General features: G+C 33.0%; 1 protein-coding gene across 1 annotated transcript in view; it reads left to right on the top strand.

Annotated features, from left to right (window-relative positions):
• The first annotated feature begins 5,602 nt into the window (after window positions 1-5,602).
• The window catches only part of LOC21390786 (chromosome transmission fidelity protein 18 homolog), a 9,916-nt gene continuing 2,171 nt past the window's right edge, over window positions 5,603-13,347 (top strand). Inside the window, exons 1-20 of the mRNA XM_024173894.1 lie at window positions 5,603-6,215; window positions 6,409-6,470; window positions 6,960-7,097; window positions 7,178-7,474; window positions 8,278-8,364; window positions 8,752-8,853; window positions 8,934-8,999; window positions 9,787-9,897; window positions 10,031-10,092; window positions 10,431-10,475; window positions 10,822-10,895; window positions 11,100-11,167; window positions 11,278-11,346; window positions 11,440-11,540; window positions 11,650-11,731; window positions 11,816-11,894; window positions 12,002-12,089; window positions 12,160-12,313; window positions 12,613-12,801; window positions 12,916-12,975. Of these exons, the coding sequence (XP_024029662.1) occupies window positions 5,678-6,215; window positions 6,409-6,470; window positions 6,960-7,097; window positions 7,178-7,474; window positions 8,278-8,364; window positions 8,752-8,853; window positions 8,934-8,999; window positions 9,787-9,897; window positions 10,031-10,092; window positions 10,431-10,475; window positions 10,822-10,895; window positions 11,100-11,167; window positions 11,278-11,346; window positions 11,440-11,540; window positions 11,650-11,731; window positions 11,816-11,894; window positions 12,002-12,089; window positions 12,160-12,313; window positions 12,613-12,801; window positions 12,916-12,975 (2,472 nt within the window). The 5' untranslated portion in view covers window positions 5,603-5,677. The remainder of the gene's footprint in view (window positions 6,216-6,408; window positions 6,471-6,959; window positions 7,098-7,177; window positions 7,475-8,277; window positions 8,365-8,751; window positions 8,854-8,933; window positions 9,000-9,786; window positions 9,898-10,030; window positions 10,093-10,430; window positions 10,476-10,821; window positions 10,896-11,099; window positions 11,168-11,277; window positions 11,347-11,439; window positions 11,541-11,649; window positions 11,732-11,815; window positions 11,895-12,001; window positions 12,090-12,159; window positions 12,314-12,612; window positions 12,802-12,915; window positions 12,976-13,347) is intronic.

Genomic DNA, 13,347 nt, shown 5'->3' with positions numbered 1-13,347 from the left:
AGTTATTTTGGGGGGATGAACCTGGAAGCAATATCGATAGGAGGACTTTGGGCAACCTGCTGACCGGGAATAGCCGGTAGCATTGGAATCGTTTCCGGTCAACACACGTGGCCAAACATCGTAGACCAGGATATTTTGCCTTGGAAGGTAAACTATTTCCCCACGTGGACGGAATCAGATCTAGATTCAGAAGGGGACCGAGTTTCGCAAAGGTGAATAGTTTTGGCTGTATGTTTGCGTATACGCATCTTTCGAGTTTGTCGCAACAGTTTTTTCGATTAAAATACGGTTTAGTTGATGACACGAGTCATGCTAACTTATTAATGTTTTATTATAATAAATATGAGAGATTATCTTATATCCTTAGCCTATGCGTCCTTTTGATTTTTAAGTGATCTAATACAAATTTATAGACACAAAATTTATGACTCGTTCATTTTTATAGATTTAAGTTTTTAATTTAAGTTTAGATGTGATATTTTTTTAGAGTTTTTCACTGTAGCATAAAAAATTAGATGTAATATTTTTTGAGAGCTTTTTACTGTAGAAACTAAAAACTAAAAACTTGAATCAGTGAAATAAACGAGACTTAAACATATCAAAATATTAACATATTAGAAAATGTCTCAATAAATAAATTATTTGAAAGAGACGTTAAATTTTACAAACAGTAAATATTAATAGGGACTTTTATGTTACAAAAAATTAATAGAAAATTTCTTTGATAGTCCTTATAAAAATAAACTACTAATAGTCATTTATTTTTTAATCGTCAAATCTGTATTAAAATCAATTTGTTATGTATATTTTTTTAATCTTATATAATTTTGATTATATCTAACGATTAAAAATTAAGACGACTGGATAGGCAGACTACTGAAAAAACTCTCAAGTTAATATTATCTAATGAGATGTTTGTTTTAAGGATTCGTCTTTGGTTCTGAATCATAATTTTTGGTTCTATACAACGTTTTTCTCTCACAAAAAATTTAAATTTTAAAAATCAGAATCATAAATTATAATTCTGAATCCATAAACTAAACGTCTCATAAATAATTATTGTATAATTTTATTAGTTTTAAATATTTCAAAAAATTGTGGTATTTCAACTCCATTTTTATAAACTTGTCATTGCGGATAAAATTCAAAAAATACCCTTAATTTTAAGCTAATCCTTTACTCCTTATAAAAGGAGAATCCGTTTTCCAACGAAGCCACAACAATAACGAAACGTTTTTCGATGTTTTTTTTTTTTTTTTTTTTTTTTTTTTTTTTTTTTCTTGTGCTTTCTCTTCTTTTGTTCCTCCCTTCTTCTTTTATTTACAAATTTGACCTTTTATTTTGTTTCTCTAATTTGTCTTTTCTTTTTACTGCTTTTCCTTTCCTCATTATAAAAGGAGAATTTCCAAGGGAGCCACAACATTAACAAAACGTTTGAAACCTTTCAATACTTTTTTTCCCCTTTCTCCTCTTTTGTTCCTCCCTCCATCTTTTATTTGTAAATTTGTTTTGTTTGAAAAAATTTTAAGTTTAACCATTATTTTTTTCTAAACTCTATTATTTGTGTCATTTTATATCATCGTAACCTTTTATTTTGTTCTCATTAATTAAATGACACTTGTTTATTTTTTAATAGAGTGAGATAAATAATATTTTTTACCGTGGTATTTTTAGTTTTTTCTTATTTTGTTTCTCTTTCTATTATTTTTACTGCTTTTCCATCTAAATTTTTAAATATTTTAAATTCACTTTATTTTACTTTTTTATGCTTTTTTGATTTATTTTTCTTACAAATATATCCCTATTTAAGTATTTTTCTAATAACTTTTAAAAATAATATACATCAAAAGTAATCTTTATAATTTTTTTTATAACTACCATTGAAATATATTTTTTCTCATATTTGCTCCTGTAAATATCGTTTTACTTCTTACATGTTGCTAAGTAGTTTCCCAACTCTTACCCACTTAAGTAAATTGCGTTGCCATTTTTATCTATTAACGTCTACTTAAAAAGAATTTGTTTCACATTTAGAGGGTGCGCGAAATATCCCGCGCGTGAGTCAAAATGAAATGTTTCGCATGGTTTTTTCACTTTTAATATTTCGCCAAGTTTTTTTTTTCTGAGGTTTTCATTTTTTTTTTTACCTTTTTTTTCATTTTTTACAGTATTTTGCTTTTTTTTTTCTTTTTTCACTATTTCTTTTTTCGTTGCTTTTTTTTTTCTTCCAACAATTTATATAACCATTATTTTAAAAAATATCAAGCGTGCGGAGCGCGCATTTTGACTAATGTTTTCTAAATGATTAAAAAATTACCCTTTAACTGATTAAATTTTTTGAGATATAAAAAATAACCACAATAATTACTGTAGTATTAGTTTAAGATTAATTCTACAAATAGTTCCTCAATCAGAAGGGTTAATCTCAGAATTTTAAAGCTAATCAAACTTCAGCCTGATGCATTAGTTTGTTTCAATTTTAGTGCTTTACATCAATTTGGTATATAAGAAAGAACAAAACTTGACTGATATTTTATTAGCAAAGTGTTATATTACATATTTGCATTATATTATTTTTTGCTAGCACCACGTGTAAATTCTATAATCTTTTTAATACTCAACTGATGAAAAGGATTAAAACTCAAACAATTACTGATAGATTAAGACGTTTCAAGAGTCATTGATACAAAATGAGATTAAAGATAACACATCCTACCAGTTGAATACTGGCCAACAATCATGTCTTTTGCACAGACCTCATAAGCAAGCCAGTAAAGTTACAATGCTTTCCGGGATGCTCAATCATACACCAAGTTGTCGGCACGAAGCTACCGGGGAAAGATTTATACCAAGAAGAAGGGATTATCAATTATCAACCACATAACCATTTCCTAGCTTACGATAAATTCCCATTGCCAGACCGAAATTCTTTGTTCACCAGTCTTTCCCAAGCAAATATGGATTTCGGCAACTAGGGATCAGACCCGAGGATAAACCCCAAAACAGCCTTTTGCATCCCAACCCAACACTTCCAATGGACGGTTATGCCATTTGGGCTCAAAACAACTCCCTCTGAGTTCTAAGAGGCTATGACCAATATATACGGCCCAATCCTACATACTGGCCTGGTCCATATTGATGACATCCTTTTGTTCTCACCAACAGTTGAAGCCCATGACCAACTCTTGGCCCAGTTTGCTGAAATCACTGAAACCCATGGCATCATGATGTCTGAAAGTAAAATATTAGTGGGCCGGTCCAAGATACATTTTAGGAATGAAATTGTTCGATGGCAATATGAAGCTCAACCACACATGGCCCAAGAACTCCCCAAGTTCCCAGATGTAAATCTTACAAAAACCCAAATCCAACAATTCCTGGGAATGGTTAGGGGTTGTTTGGTTGGAGAATTCGTACCCCGATTTGAATCATGATTCATAGTTCGTTACAGTATTTTTTCTCAAAAAAAATATACGTAAATTAAAAATGGTTCTAATCTTATGATTTTAATCCATGAACCAAATGTCTCCTAAATTATCCGAGACTTTGTACAAAATCTTTCTCAAAGTACCCCAGCCCTCTGAGTCAGATGTTGGAAAAGACCACCAGTGTGGTCACAAACAATAATGAAAATATAGATATTTAGGAAAATATCCGTATTTGGATAGTTTTTTTATTGTATCGCCGAATTCATTTTTTTTTTTACTTATTTTATTTTTATAATGATGAGTTATCTTAGCTTATAACGAAAATGCCTTTTATTTTTTTTACTTTAATTTGAACTTTTTAAATTGAATAATCAGTTATTTCACATATTCTCTCGGATGAAAAGAAAAAAAAAAGAAGAATCGGATGATAACTCAAAACTAGTTTTACATTTTTTCTGTTCATACTACAAAGCCCTATTCTTGTAATTAGCTCGAGAAAGAACATTTCCTTTGGGTCTAATACAATAATAATGTATGGATCACGAATATTGATTATTATTTTATATTGCTCTCTTTCTTTCCTTGAATACTATTTAGTATTTTTACATAAATATTGATAAAAAATATTAATATTGGTGGAAATTAATGTAAAAAAACAAAAATTCATACTAAAGTGTTATATTTTTAAGTGAGATTTTAAAAATTTTAAAATAGATAATAATATATTAATTAAATAAAACTCTTAATCAAAATACTAATTATTTAATAAATATACAATGTAAAGTGTGATCATAAAACCATAAATACTAAGCTCACATTCACAAATTAAAAAAAATAGCTGAAACTCAACATAATATATATATATATATATATCATATATATATGGTTTCATACATGATGGTAAATTATCAATATCAAATGGAGCTTTGAGGAGCTTGGAAGGTATTTTGAACACATTTTTAGTTTAAACAGTATTAATACAAAGACATAAAGTTTAAATATTTCCTTATATAGTTTTAAACATGCCATATTTTTTAGATTTTCTATGAAAGTAAACTAAAAAATTATATATATATATATATATAAAGTTACGAAAATTTCTGTGGAAATTTATTGATATTTTTGAGAAATTCTCTGTAAAATTTCTATGCTATTCAGTCATTTAACACTACGGGCCCGTTTGGTATGCTAATTTGAGTTGAGATGTGACTTTATATAAGAGCTTTTTACTGTAGTAAAAGAATTAGATTTGACTATTTATAAGAGATTTTTACTGTAGTAAAACTCAAATCGATGAAATGAACGAGGCCTATATTTTATTTGGGAATGAAACTTTCTGTAAAAATATCGATATTTACGAAAATATTTGTGAAAATTTCAATATATTATGCAAAAAAGATACTATATCATTATTTCTATATGAGTACTTTCAAAATATAAAAATATCAGTGAAAATATCAATAAAAATGTTAATATTTTCATCTTTGGTCACAAGAACAAATCGTAACGGTCAAAAGACTTTAAAGAAATCATGCAGAATCTGCAACCTCTCTACATATTCCTTTTGAATTCTGATGGCAAAATAATCCTTCAGACTGATGCAAGCGACAAGCATTTAGGAACAGTCCCACTACACGTTAAAAAAACCCACTTTTTTTTATAGGTATTTACTGATAAATATTAATGAGTAAAACTTTAATAATAACAATAATATAAAATAATAGTAATAAGAATAATAATATTCTAACCAATGTTATTTAAGTAATCCTAAACTAATTAATATTAACATACCGACTAATCCTTTTAAAATTATGCAAAATTAAATTTAAAACTCTAAAATCTCGTTTAATTTGTTAATTTTAATTTTCAATTTGAGTTGAGATATGATTTTATGTAAAAACTTTTAACTATAAAAAAAAAATTAAATATAATTTTTTATGAGATTTTTTAACTCTAATAAAACTGAAATTAAAAACTTAAAATAACCAAATGCTCAAAAACACTAGGCATCTTACAACTTATTAGATGAAAACTCTTAAAAAAAAAACAAACAAAAACTGCACGTCGTCCTTCACTAAACGACAATGCGCTCATAGCAAAAGCCAAAATCCCTCACGGAAAAAAAAAAATTAAATCCGCCTTTGTGTGTTTGCCGCTTTATCGGCTCTCATTTTCCCGCCAAAAACCGTATCAGTCCCTCATTTCCGATCTCTCTTCGTCTCTCTCGGGATTCTTCTTCTGACCTAGCCATGGACATGGACATGGATGTGGACGTTCCTCTTCCAGAAGAGCTCGAGTTGCTCGAAGAGAGCTATATCATCCACGACCAAGAATTCGAGCACCTAGATTTGGAGCCATCGGAACCCTACCCCTACGAGGACGAAGAAGAAGAACCCACCCAAGCCAAATCACCCGCTGCCGACGACTCTTCACCGTCTCCCGGAACCCTAATCCACTGCCACAAGCGCTCCCGGTCGTTGGACGGCTCCGATGCGCCGGTTCCCGATAGTTCCAGGCCGTCGGACGAGAAGCGCAGCAGGATCGCCGACGACGAGGAAGAGGAGGAATGGCTTCGGTACTCGCCGTCAAAGGTGATAGATCCTGTTATGAAGGAACCGGCGGTTGATGATAAGGAGGAGACGCTCCTGTGGAGATTTGCGTCGGACATTGACGGCGATTTCATTCCCGTGACGGCTCCGAGCGGCGGCGATAGGGTTTATGCGAAGATGAGTATAGAGGAGATGAATGAGCGCCGCGAGAAATTGAGCTTGAGAACGCAATCCGGAGGTTAGGCTTGCTGATTTTCCCTTTTTCTGTCGTATTCTAGTCCATTGTTTGGGTTCCTAGAAAATGTGGAGAATTTATACATACCGAGAATTCTAGTATACTTATTTGAGCAATCTGTAAGATTAATATTTTGGAGTTATTTTATAACGTATCTTTCAATTGGTGTGTATATTGGATTATGTTTATCTTGCAGGTCTTATAGAGGAACCAATCAATGTTCTGTTGCAAAGAGTTGAGCAAGAGGCTTTCACTAAGGTACAAATTGTTATAGTAGTTGTTTTTACCTATTCTGAAAATTCAATCCCTCTTGTAGTATTGGTAAGTAAATAAGTTCGTGCTCTTGCAGCGTTATGTCTTCTAATAATTCTTGAAGACACATACATAATTTTGATCACAACCTTTATTTGATGTATCATAGAATCACAACGGTCCATTTGGGTTTTCGAATTTTGAGTACCAAATGCCCTTGGCAATGGAGACCATTTGGAGAGATGCTTTATTCAGCAGTTTTTTTTTTTTTGGGTCTTTAGTATGCCTAATAAGCTATAGAATATTAGCTAAAAGTTGCGCATAGTGCTCAAGTCTTCTTCCTGTTTCTCTTGTTGATGAAATTATATTTTTAGTAATAAAAAGTGGGTTACTCCTATGATCTCTAATGCTTAATGTAGAGATTTTATAGGCTATTGTTATTAATGATGACGTGTTTTATCATATTGTGTTAAAATCATTCCTTTGATGCTGCAGGCCTTACAAGCTAGTTCCGGAGACCAGAATGATTTAGTCCTTTCTGAAACACCAGTAGTTCATGAAAAACTTTGGGTGGATAAATATGCTCCAAATTCTTTTACTGAGCTCCTCAGTGATGAACAGACAAATCGGGAGGTATGTTCTGTTGCTTTGTCTAAATGTGAATTATGAAAGGCACATGTTCAAATGACTTAATAGGAGTTATCTTACTGCAGGTTCTCCTGTGGTTAAAACAGTGGGATTCTTGTGTTTTTGGTTCTGAAATTAGGAGTACATCAAATGAGGTTTTGTCTGCTTTGAGAAGACATTTATCTGTGGGCCAACATCAGAAATTTTCCAATTCTAATTTTCTGTGGAAGAACAGAGGACCTGGATGGAATAAGGAAAATTTTAGACTGTCTAACGATTTTGAGAAAAAATCTACTGATTTTGATCAAATTAATAGTAATTCAAAAGTTATCCAGGATTTGTGGAACAAGAAGTCAAGATCTACTGGTCCGCCAGAACAAAAGGTTTGACTTTTCTTTTTCACATTTTTGTCCTTTTTTTCTTTTAAATTTTTATTGTTGTAAATTGAACTTAATACTGTAAATGCACATGTAAAAAAAAAAAAAAAAACTGTAAAAGCATACTTGTCTTAATTTATGCTGCAGTCAATCCATATGTTGTAGACTTCCCTTTTGTTATTGCTCATAACCAATTGCATTTCAGTTCTAAAGTATGATCTTGCTCATAGTTGTGCGCTCAAGTTGGTAATTAGCTGGATTTTCCTGTATTAAAGGATGATTTACTGGTTTCCTAGGATGTTTTCACAGGTTAGAGTCTTTGGGTCTTGCATCTCCAATTTGCTAATGATAACTTGCGGCTTAACTGGAAAAAGGGAATTGTCAACTTGGACTGAGACCAATTTGGTTGAATGTATTTTTGTTTATTTGCCTTCAAAGAATTCTTTTAAGTTATATACTCTTCATTAGGCAAGCTTGGTGACCTTGAACCTGAATTGTAGGGATGCCATTACTAATTATTCAACTAAGCAGCCCCTCCTAGTAAAAAAAAGTCGGCCAGTTGGGACGCATTTGAAATTATGAAGTCCAAGTAAATCCAGTTCATGATATTTTTACACTATATCTAATATATATGCTGATCTCTGTCGCATTTCACTATTCACAAACTCTTATGTTATAAAGAAATGGCTGCTGTTCTGTTTTGAGTGCAAGAATCACTTCAGCGCTGCTTTTGTACTCGGCAAAGTTTACCCCTTGCTGTCAGCTTTTCTGGTCAGACATTAGTCACAAAACATTTATAATCCTTGCAGATCCTTTTACTCTGTGGTCCCCCAGGGCTTGGAAAGACTACACTTGCACATGTTGCTGCGAGGCATTGTGGATACCGTGTGGTAGAGGTATCTTGTTTGAGTTACATAAGTATGAGTAGTAGAAAAATGTTTTTTCATTCTGTTCGTTAGACGCTTGAGTATGGGCACTATTTACCATATAATATTTCAATCGTGCAATTTGTTTTTGAACATTTCCTTTTCTTTGTTAGTTATACTTGAATTTCACATCACTTATCATGTCATGAAGTAAACTTGAATATATATATGTGTGTGTGTACGTACGTACGTACGTACATACATACATACATACATACGTATATTGGTTATACACTTTGGATAGCTGATGCTCACTCGCAATTACAATTACCTTTTTTGTTTTGTGTGTATCTGTTGTCTATGTCTTTAGGACCTTGAAAGGCTTTCATGTTCTTAATGAGTAATTTGTCCTTGCAGATTAATGCTAGTGATGATCGGTCTGCATCAACAATCGAAGCAAAAATCCTTGATGTTGTTCAGATGAACTCTGTCACTTCAGACTCAAGGCCCAAGTGCCTGGTTGGTTTTACTTTATGGGTTAATCTTTTAGTGGTAGTATGTATGTGAAAGAAAGGAGAAAATAACTGAACTTTCTGTAGGTGATTGATGAAATAGATGGAGCTCTTGGTGATGGCAAAGGTGCTGTGGAGGTTATTTTAAAGATGGTAATTTGCGTGATTCTATTTTTTGACGATGCAATTGTTTATGAAATGTACTGGGGGCAATGTTGTTGTTGTTATTGTTTTTTTTTTTTTTTCATATTCTCCTTTTTCTAGGAATAAATCTGTACATTATTGAATGATTGTTCTTATTGTTATTTGCTTCATATATTCTAATTGTTTTTGAGACAAGGACAGTGATGGTGGTGATCATCATCATTCTCTCTTATTTTCCTCCTTTTTTTTTTTTGGCTGAAACAGTTCCTCCTTGTTGGTTTGGCGTGTGAACATTCACTGATTTCTTTTGATGATGCTTGCTATTACAAACGTAGTTGAAACTAATCTAGGAACATCAACCTTTAATTGATGCAGCACTATTCCCTCATTCTATGTCTTAGCCAAATAAGTAAATTAAGTTGCAAACTAATTGGTTTATACTTATGTTTTTTAAACCAGGAACTCAAATTAGGACTTGAGTATAAACTCTTTGTTATTTCAAGTGCTAGTTTTTTGAGCTGCAATCTTGAATTTATGACATGTCTCAGATCTAGTCATAAGATCTATGTACACATGTTACCATCGTCGATCATATGACGAGGCGTCTTGGCTTTCTTACGAAAGCTCATAGGTATTTGGAGCATGAAATTGAGTACTATGGAAAACTACAATGTATTGGGTTCTTTTACTTGAACGAAGATGTAACTAAAATCGAGTTCATATACTGAGATCAGTTTGGTTTTAGCTTCTTCATGATTGTAATTATTTGATTCTCTTTCTACATTTTTCATGTAAGGTATCTGATGATAAGAAGTCTGATACGGGGAAGGAGAATGCAGCTAAAGAAGAAAATCCACAAAAGATATCTGCAAAGAAGGGGCGTAAAAGTAAACCTCTGTCAAGACCTGTGAGTTTTCAGTGGTTATCTCTAGCTTAGTTTAACACTTTTTTCCCCTGGGTATTATAATAAATTGGTTGTCTGTAGCTTAGTTTAACCCTTTTTTTCCCCTGGGTATTATAATAAATTGGTTGACTTGTAGGTGATCTGCATTTGCAATGACCTATATGCACCTGTCTTAAGACCATTGCGGCAGGTAGCAAGGTAAGTCTTTCTCATTGTCAGTCGCCAAGATATGTGTGTATTATACAAGATATGTGTGAATTATACAATATTGGAGAACAATGCTTCATTCGGATTCTCCTTTGAACTTCGATAAGTTTTTATTGACATACTAGCTCTGCTTGCTAATGACTCTGACAGAAGACTTTGAAGTAGGACTCGTTTTCACATTGTGTCTTTTCTTTTTTTTTTTTTTGTTCATTTACTAAAGTTTCCCTGTTTCTTATAAGAATATATAACTTTATCACCAGTACCTACTTTCTTTCTTGTGTTTATTGTTTAATGTTATTAGCTTGATGAAAGTACTTATTTCTTTACAGGGTTCATGTGTTTGCTCAACCAACAGTGAGTCGTATAGTGAGCAGGTGATCCTTAACTACAGCGCTGTTGTTTAATTGCGTATATACTTAGGCCCCGTTCACTTCGCTGATTCAAGTTTAGAATTTGAGTTTTTCTACAGTAAAAAGCTCTCACAAACAATCACATCTAACTTTTTTGCTACAGTAAAAAGCTTTCACATAAAGTCACATCTCAACTCGAATTCTAAACTCGAATCAGCGAAATGAACGGGCCCTTAGTCTTTCTCAAGAATGAGGACCATTTCATTTTTTGCTTACCTTTTCGATAATTATATTGCTTTTCTTTTCTTTCTCATTTTAGATTTATAATCCTGATTTTTATTTTATTATTTTTTTCAATTGTTGATCACAGGCTCAAATACATATGTAACAAAGAAGCAATGAAAACCAGTTCCATTGCACTCGCTGCACTTGCTGATTACACAGGTGAACATATTGTTCCTTGACTAAGACATCCCATAACATCAATCATATTCAATTTTTGTTTTTTCCTTACAGATTCTTTATGTGTGTTGTCTAAAGTTTTTAATCATCCATTCTCAAAGTCGATGCTTGTTATGGCATATCTTCTATAACTTTATCTGTGTCACTTTGATTCGTCTTCTATTTACTTCAGCCTTTGTATTGCAGAATGTGACATACGCTCATGCTTGAACACTCTTCAGTTCCTCCATAAAAAGAAGGAAAATCTTAATATGGTAAATTTGGATCGCACTATCACAAAGGACATCAGAGGCATTCCTTTGTTTTTAATCCTATCTCGTTGAATGGTGATTGATTTTTTTTTTCCTCATGTGTTGGATTGCAGTTGGATGTTAGTTCTCAAGTGATTGGAAGAAAGGATATGTCAAAAAGTGTCTTCGATGTCTGGAAAGGGGTAAGGTACCAAGTGGAATCTTTTTAAGATGGTTTGGAACTACTAATAAGACCATTTGTATCTTCTTACATTTGGTGCTGATACTCTCGTTAGGTTTTCCAAAAGAGAAAATACAAACAGAAAAGTAGATCTAATATTAGCAGCCAGACAACGTCCAATGAATTTGACTCTTTGCATTCCCTCATTTCAAGCCGGTAGGTGGCCAAGCAAGTAACTATTATATAAATATACATCTCTTTCTTTGTTTTCCTTTTTCGTTTTTTATGCACTTCATATCTAGCTTACTGGTAAAGTTGTTCGCAGTGGTGATTATGAGTTGATAATGGATGGTGTGCATGAGAATATTTTGCAGCTCCCTTATCATGATCCAGTGATGCAAAAAACTGTAAGCGACTTGATATGAACTTATTGAATTCAGCCTCTTTGATAAGGATAAAAGAAGTTTGACTTCTTACCACGTTTTTTGAAGGTTAAATGCTTAAATTGTCTCGGCATTTCTGACCTTCTGCACCAATATACTTTACGCAGGCAACAGATGCACCTTCTCGGTAAAATGTTTATTACTACTGTTCAGATGTTTTCTATTTGACAATTATACTCCAAATGTTTTTCAATTTCAATTTTCCTCAACTCTTTTCCCTTCTCTTTTATATAGCTTACCAGCCAGCTCTCGCAATTACTGTACACCGCTCTGTGGCCCAAGTCCAGAGACCAAATATTGAGTGGCCAAAATCTTATTTGAGGTATACCCTACTAGTAGTGAAATGCAGAAGAGTGATTTTTACTTACAAACTTGAATATATGAAAATGCAGATACAGAACAATGTTGACGGAAAAGATGGATACTTTAAGGTCTTGGTACTACACGATCCCACCTTATATTTCAAGACATTTATCAATTAAGTCTTTCGTAGAAGAAGCCGTCTCATTACTATTGCACATTCTATCACCACCAACTCTACGGCCGGTATGTTACTTTAACTAAGGTTATGCCTTTTCTAAAGTTCTGTTTCCCTCTCAGTTCGTTTCAATCTTTTTTCTCATATTTATTACTTCTTTGTTCAAACTATTTCAACAAACTTAAGGCAGATCATGTAGTATTTTGTCCAAGTGGGAATTTGTGCTTTTTCACTTTTATCTTGTTACTTTGAACTGATTCTTACTTGTTAGTGTATATGATCACAACATTTACTTGTTACCTAAAGTGATGTTAAATTTTGTTTTTGCTCATTGTAATGTGTCTGATAAAACATAGTATGTTTGCAGGTGGCGTTAAACTTGTTATCAGAAAACGAGAAGAATGATCTGGATCAGTTAGTTAGCAAGATGATAACTTATTCAATAACATATAAGAACGTGAAATTAAACCCTCTGTCCAGTGACCGGAGTAATGAAGCTTCAGATACCTTGGGGCTAGCTTTTGATCCCCCCATTGCAGACTTTGTTAATTTCAAGGTTTGAGTCATTGTACCATATATTATTTGGGTGGTTCGCTTGTACAATATATTATTTGGGTGGTTTGCAATTGTTACCAGTCTTGTCTGATTCTATTTTGTTACAAGTAAACAGGGCTATAGGTCTGGCCATTATGTTCTTGCCTTAGCAATGAAGCAGGTGCTGGTGCATGAGGTAAGTGTTGATTGTAAACTTTTGACGTTTTAACATATCTTGTGTGCATGATATGCTTTTTTCTAATGGATTAGTCACTGAGATCTAGAACTGCTAACTGCACATTTCGGTCTTCATAAACCTACATAAACTCTAGATGGACTTCTAACCATTTCCAATATCATAATTTGCTTCTACGAGTCTCTTTCGGTGCCGTAAACATATAGGCTTTTTATTATGGCATGGGAGTTAGGGTAGCTGTTCTAGTCTTTTGTCCTTGAAGACAAATTACTTTTGGTCCTTCCTCGTTGCAAATTTGAGTAGAATGTTGCTTTACCCCATGGGATCCATTTGTGTGCGCCTCACCCCCCGCCCCTCCTCTCCCCCCTCCCG

This window comes from Morus notabilis, unplaced genomic scaffold (assembly GCF_000414095.1).
Source record: "Morus notabilis unplaced genomic scaffold, ASM41409v2 Scaffold1615, whole genome shotgun sequence".
Classification (NCBI taxonomy): domain Eukaryota; kingdom Viridiplantae; phylum Streptophyta; class Magnoliopsida; order Rosales; family Moraceae; genus Morus; species Morus notabilis.
Note: the sequence above shows the minus strand (reverse complement) of the source record. Positions and strands in the feature narration are given on the sequence as shown.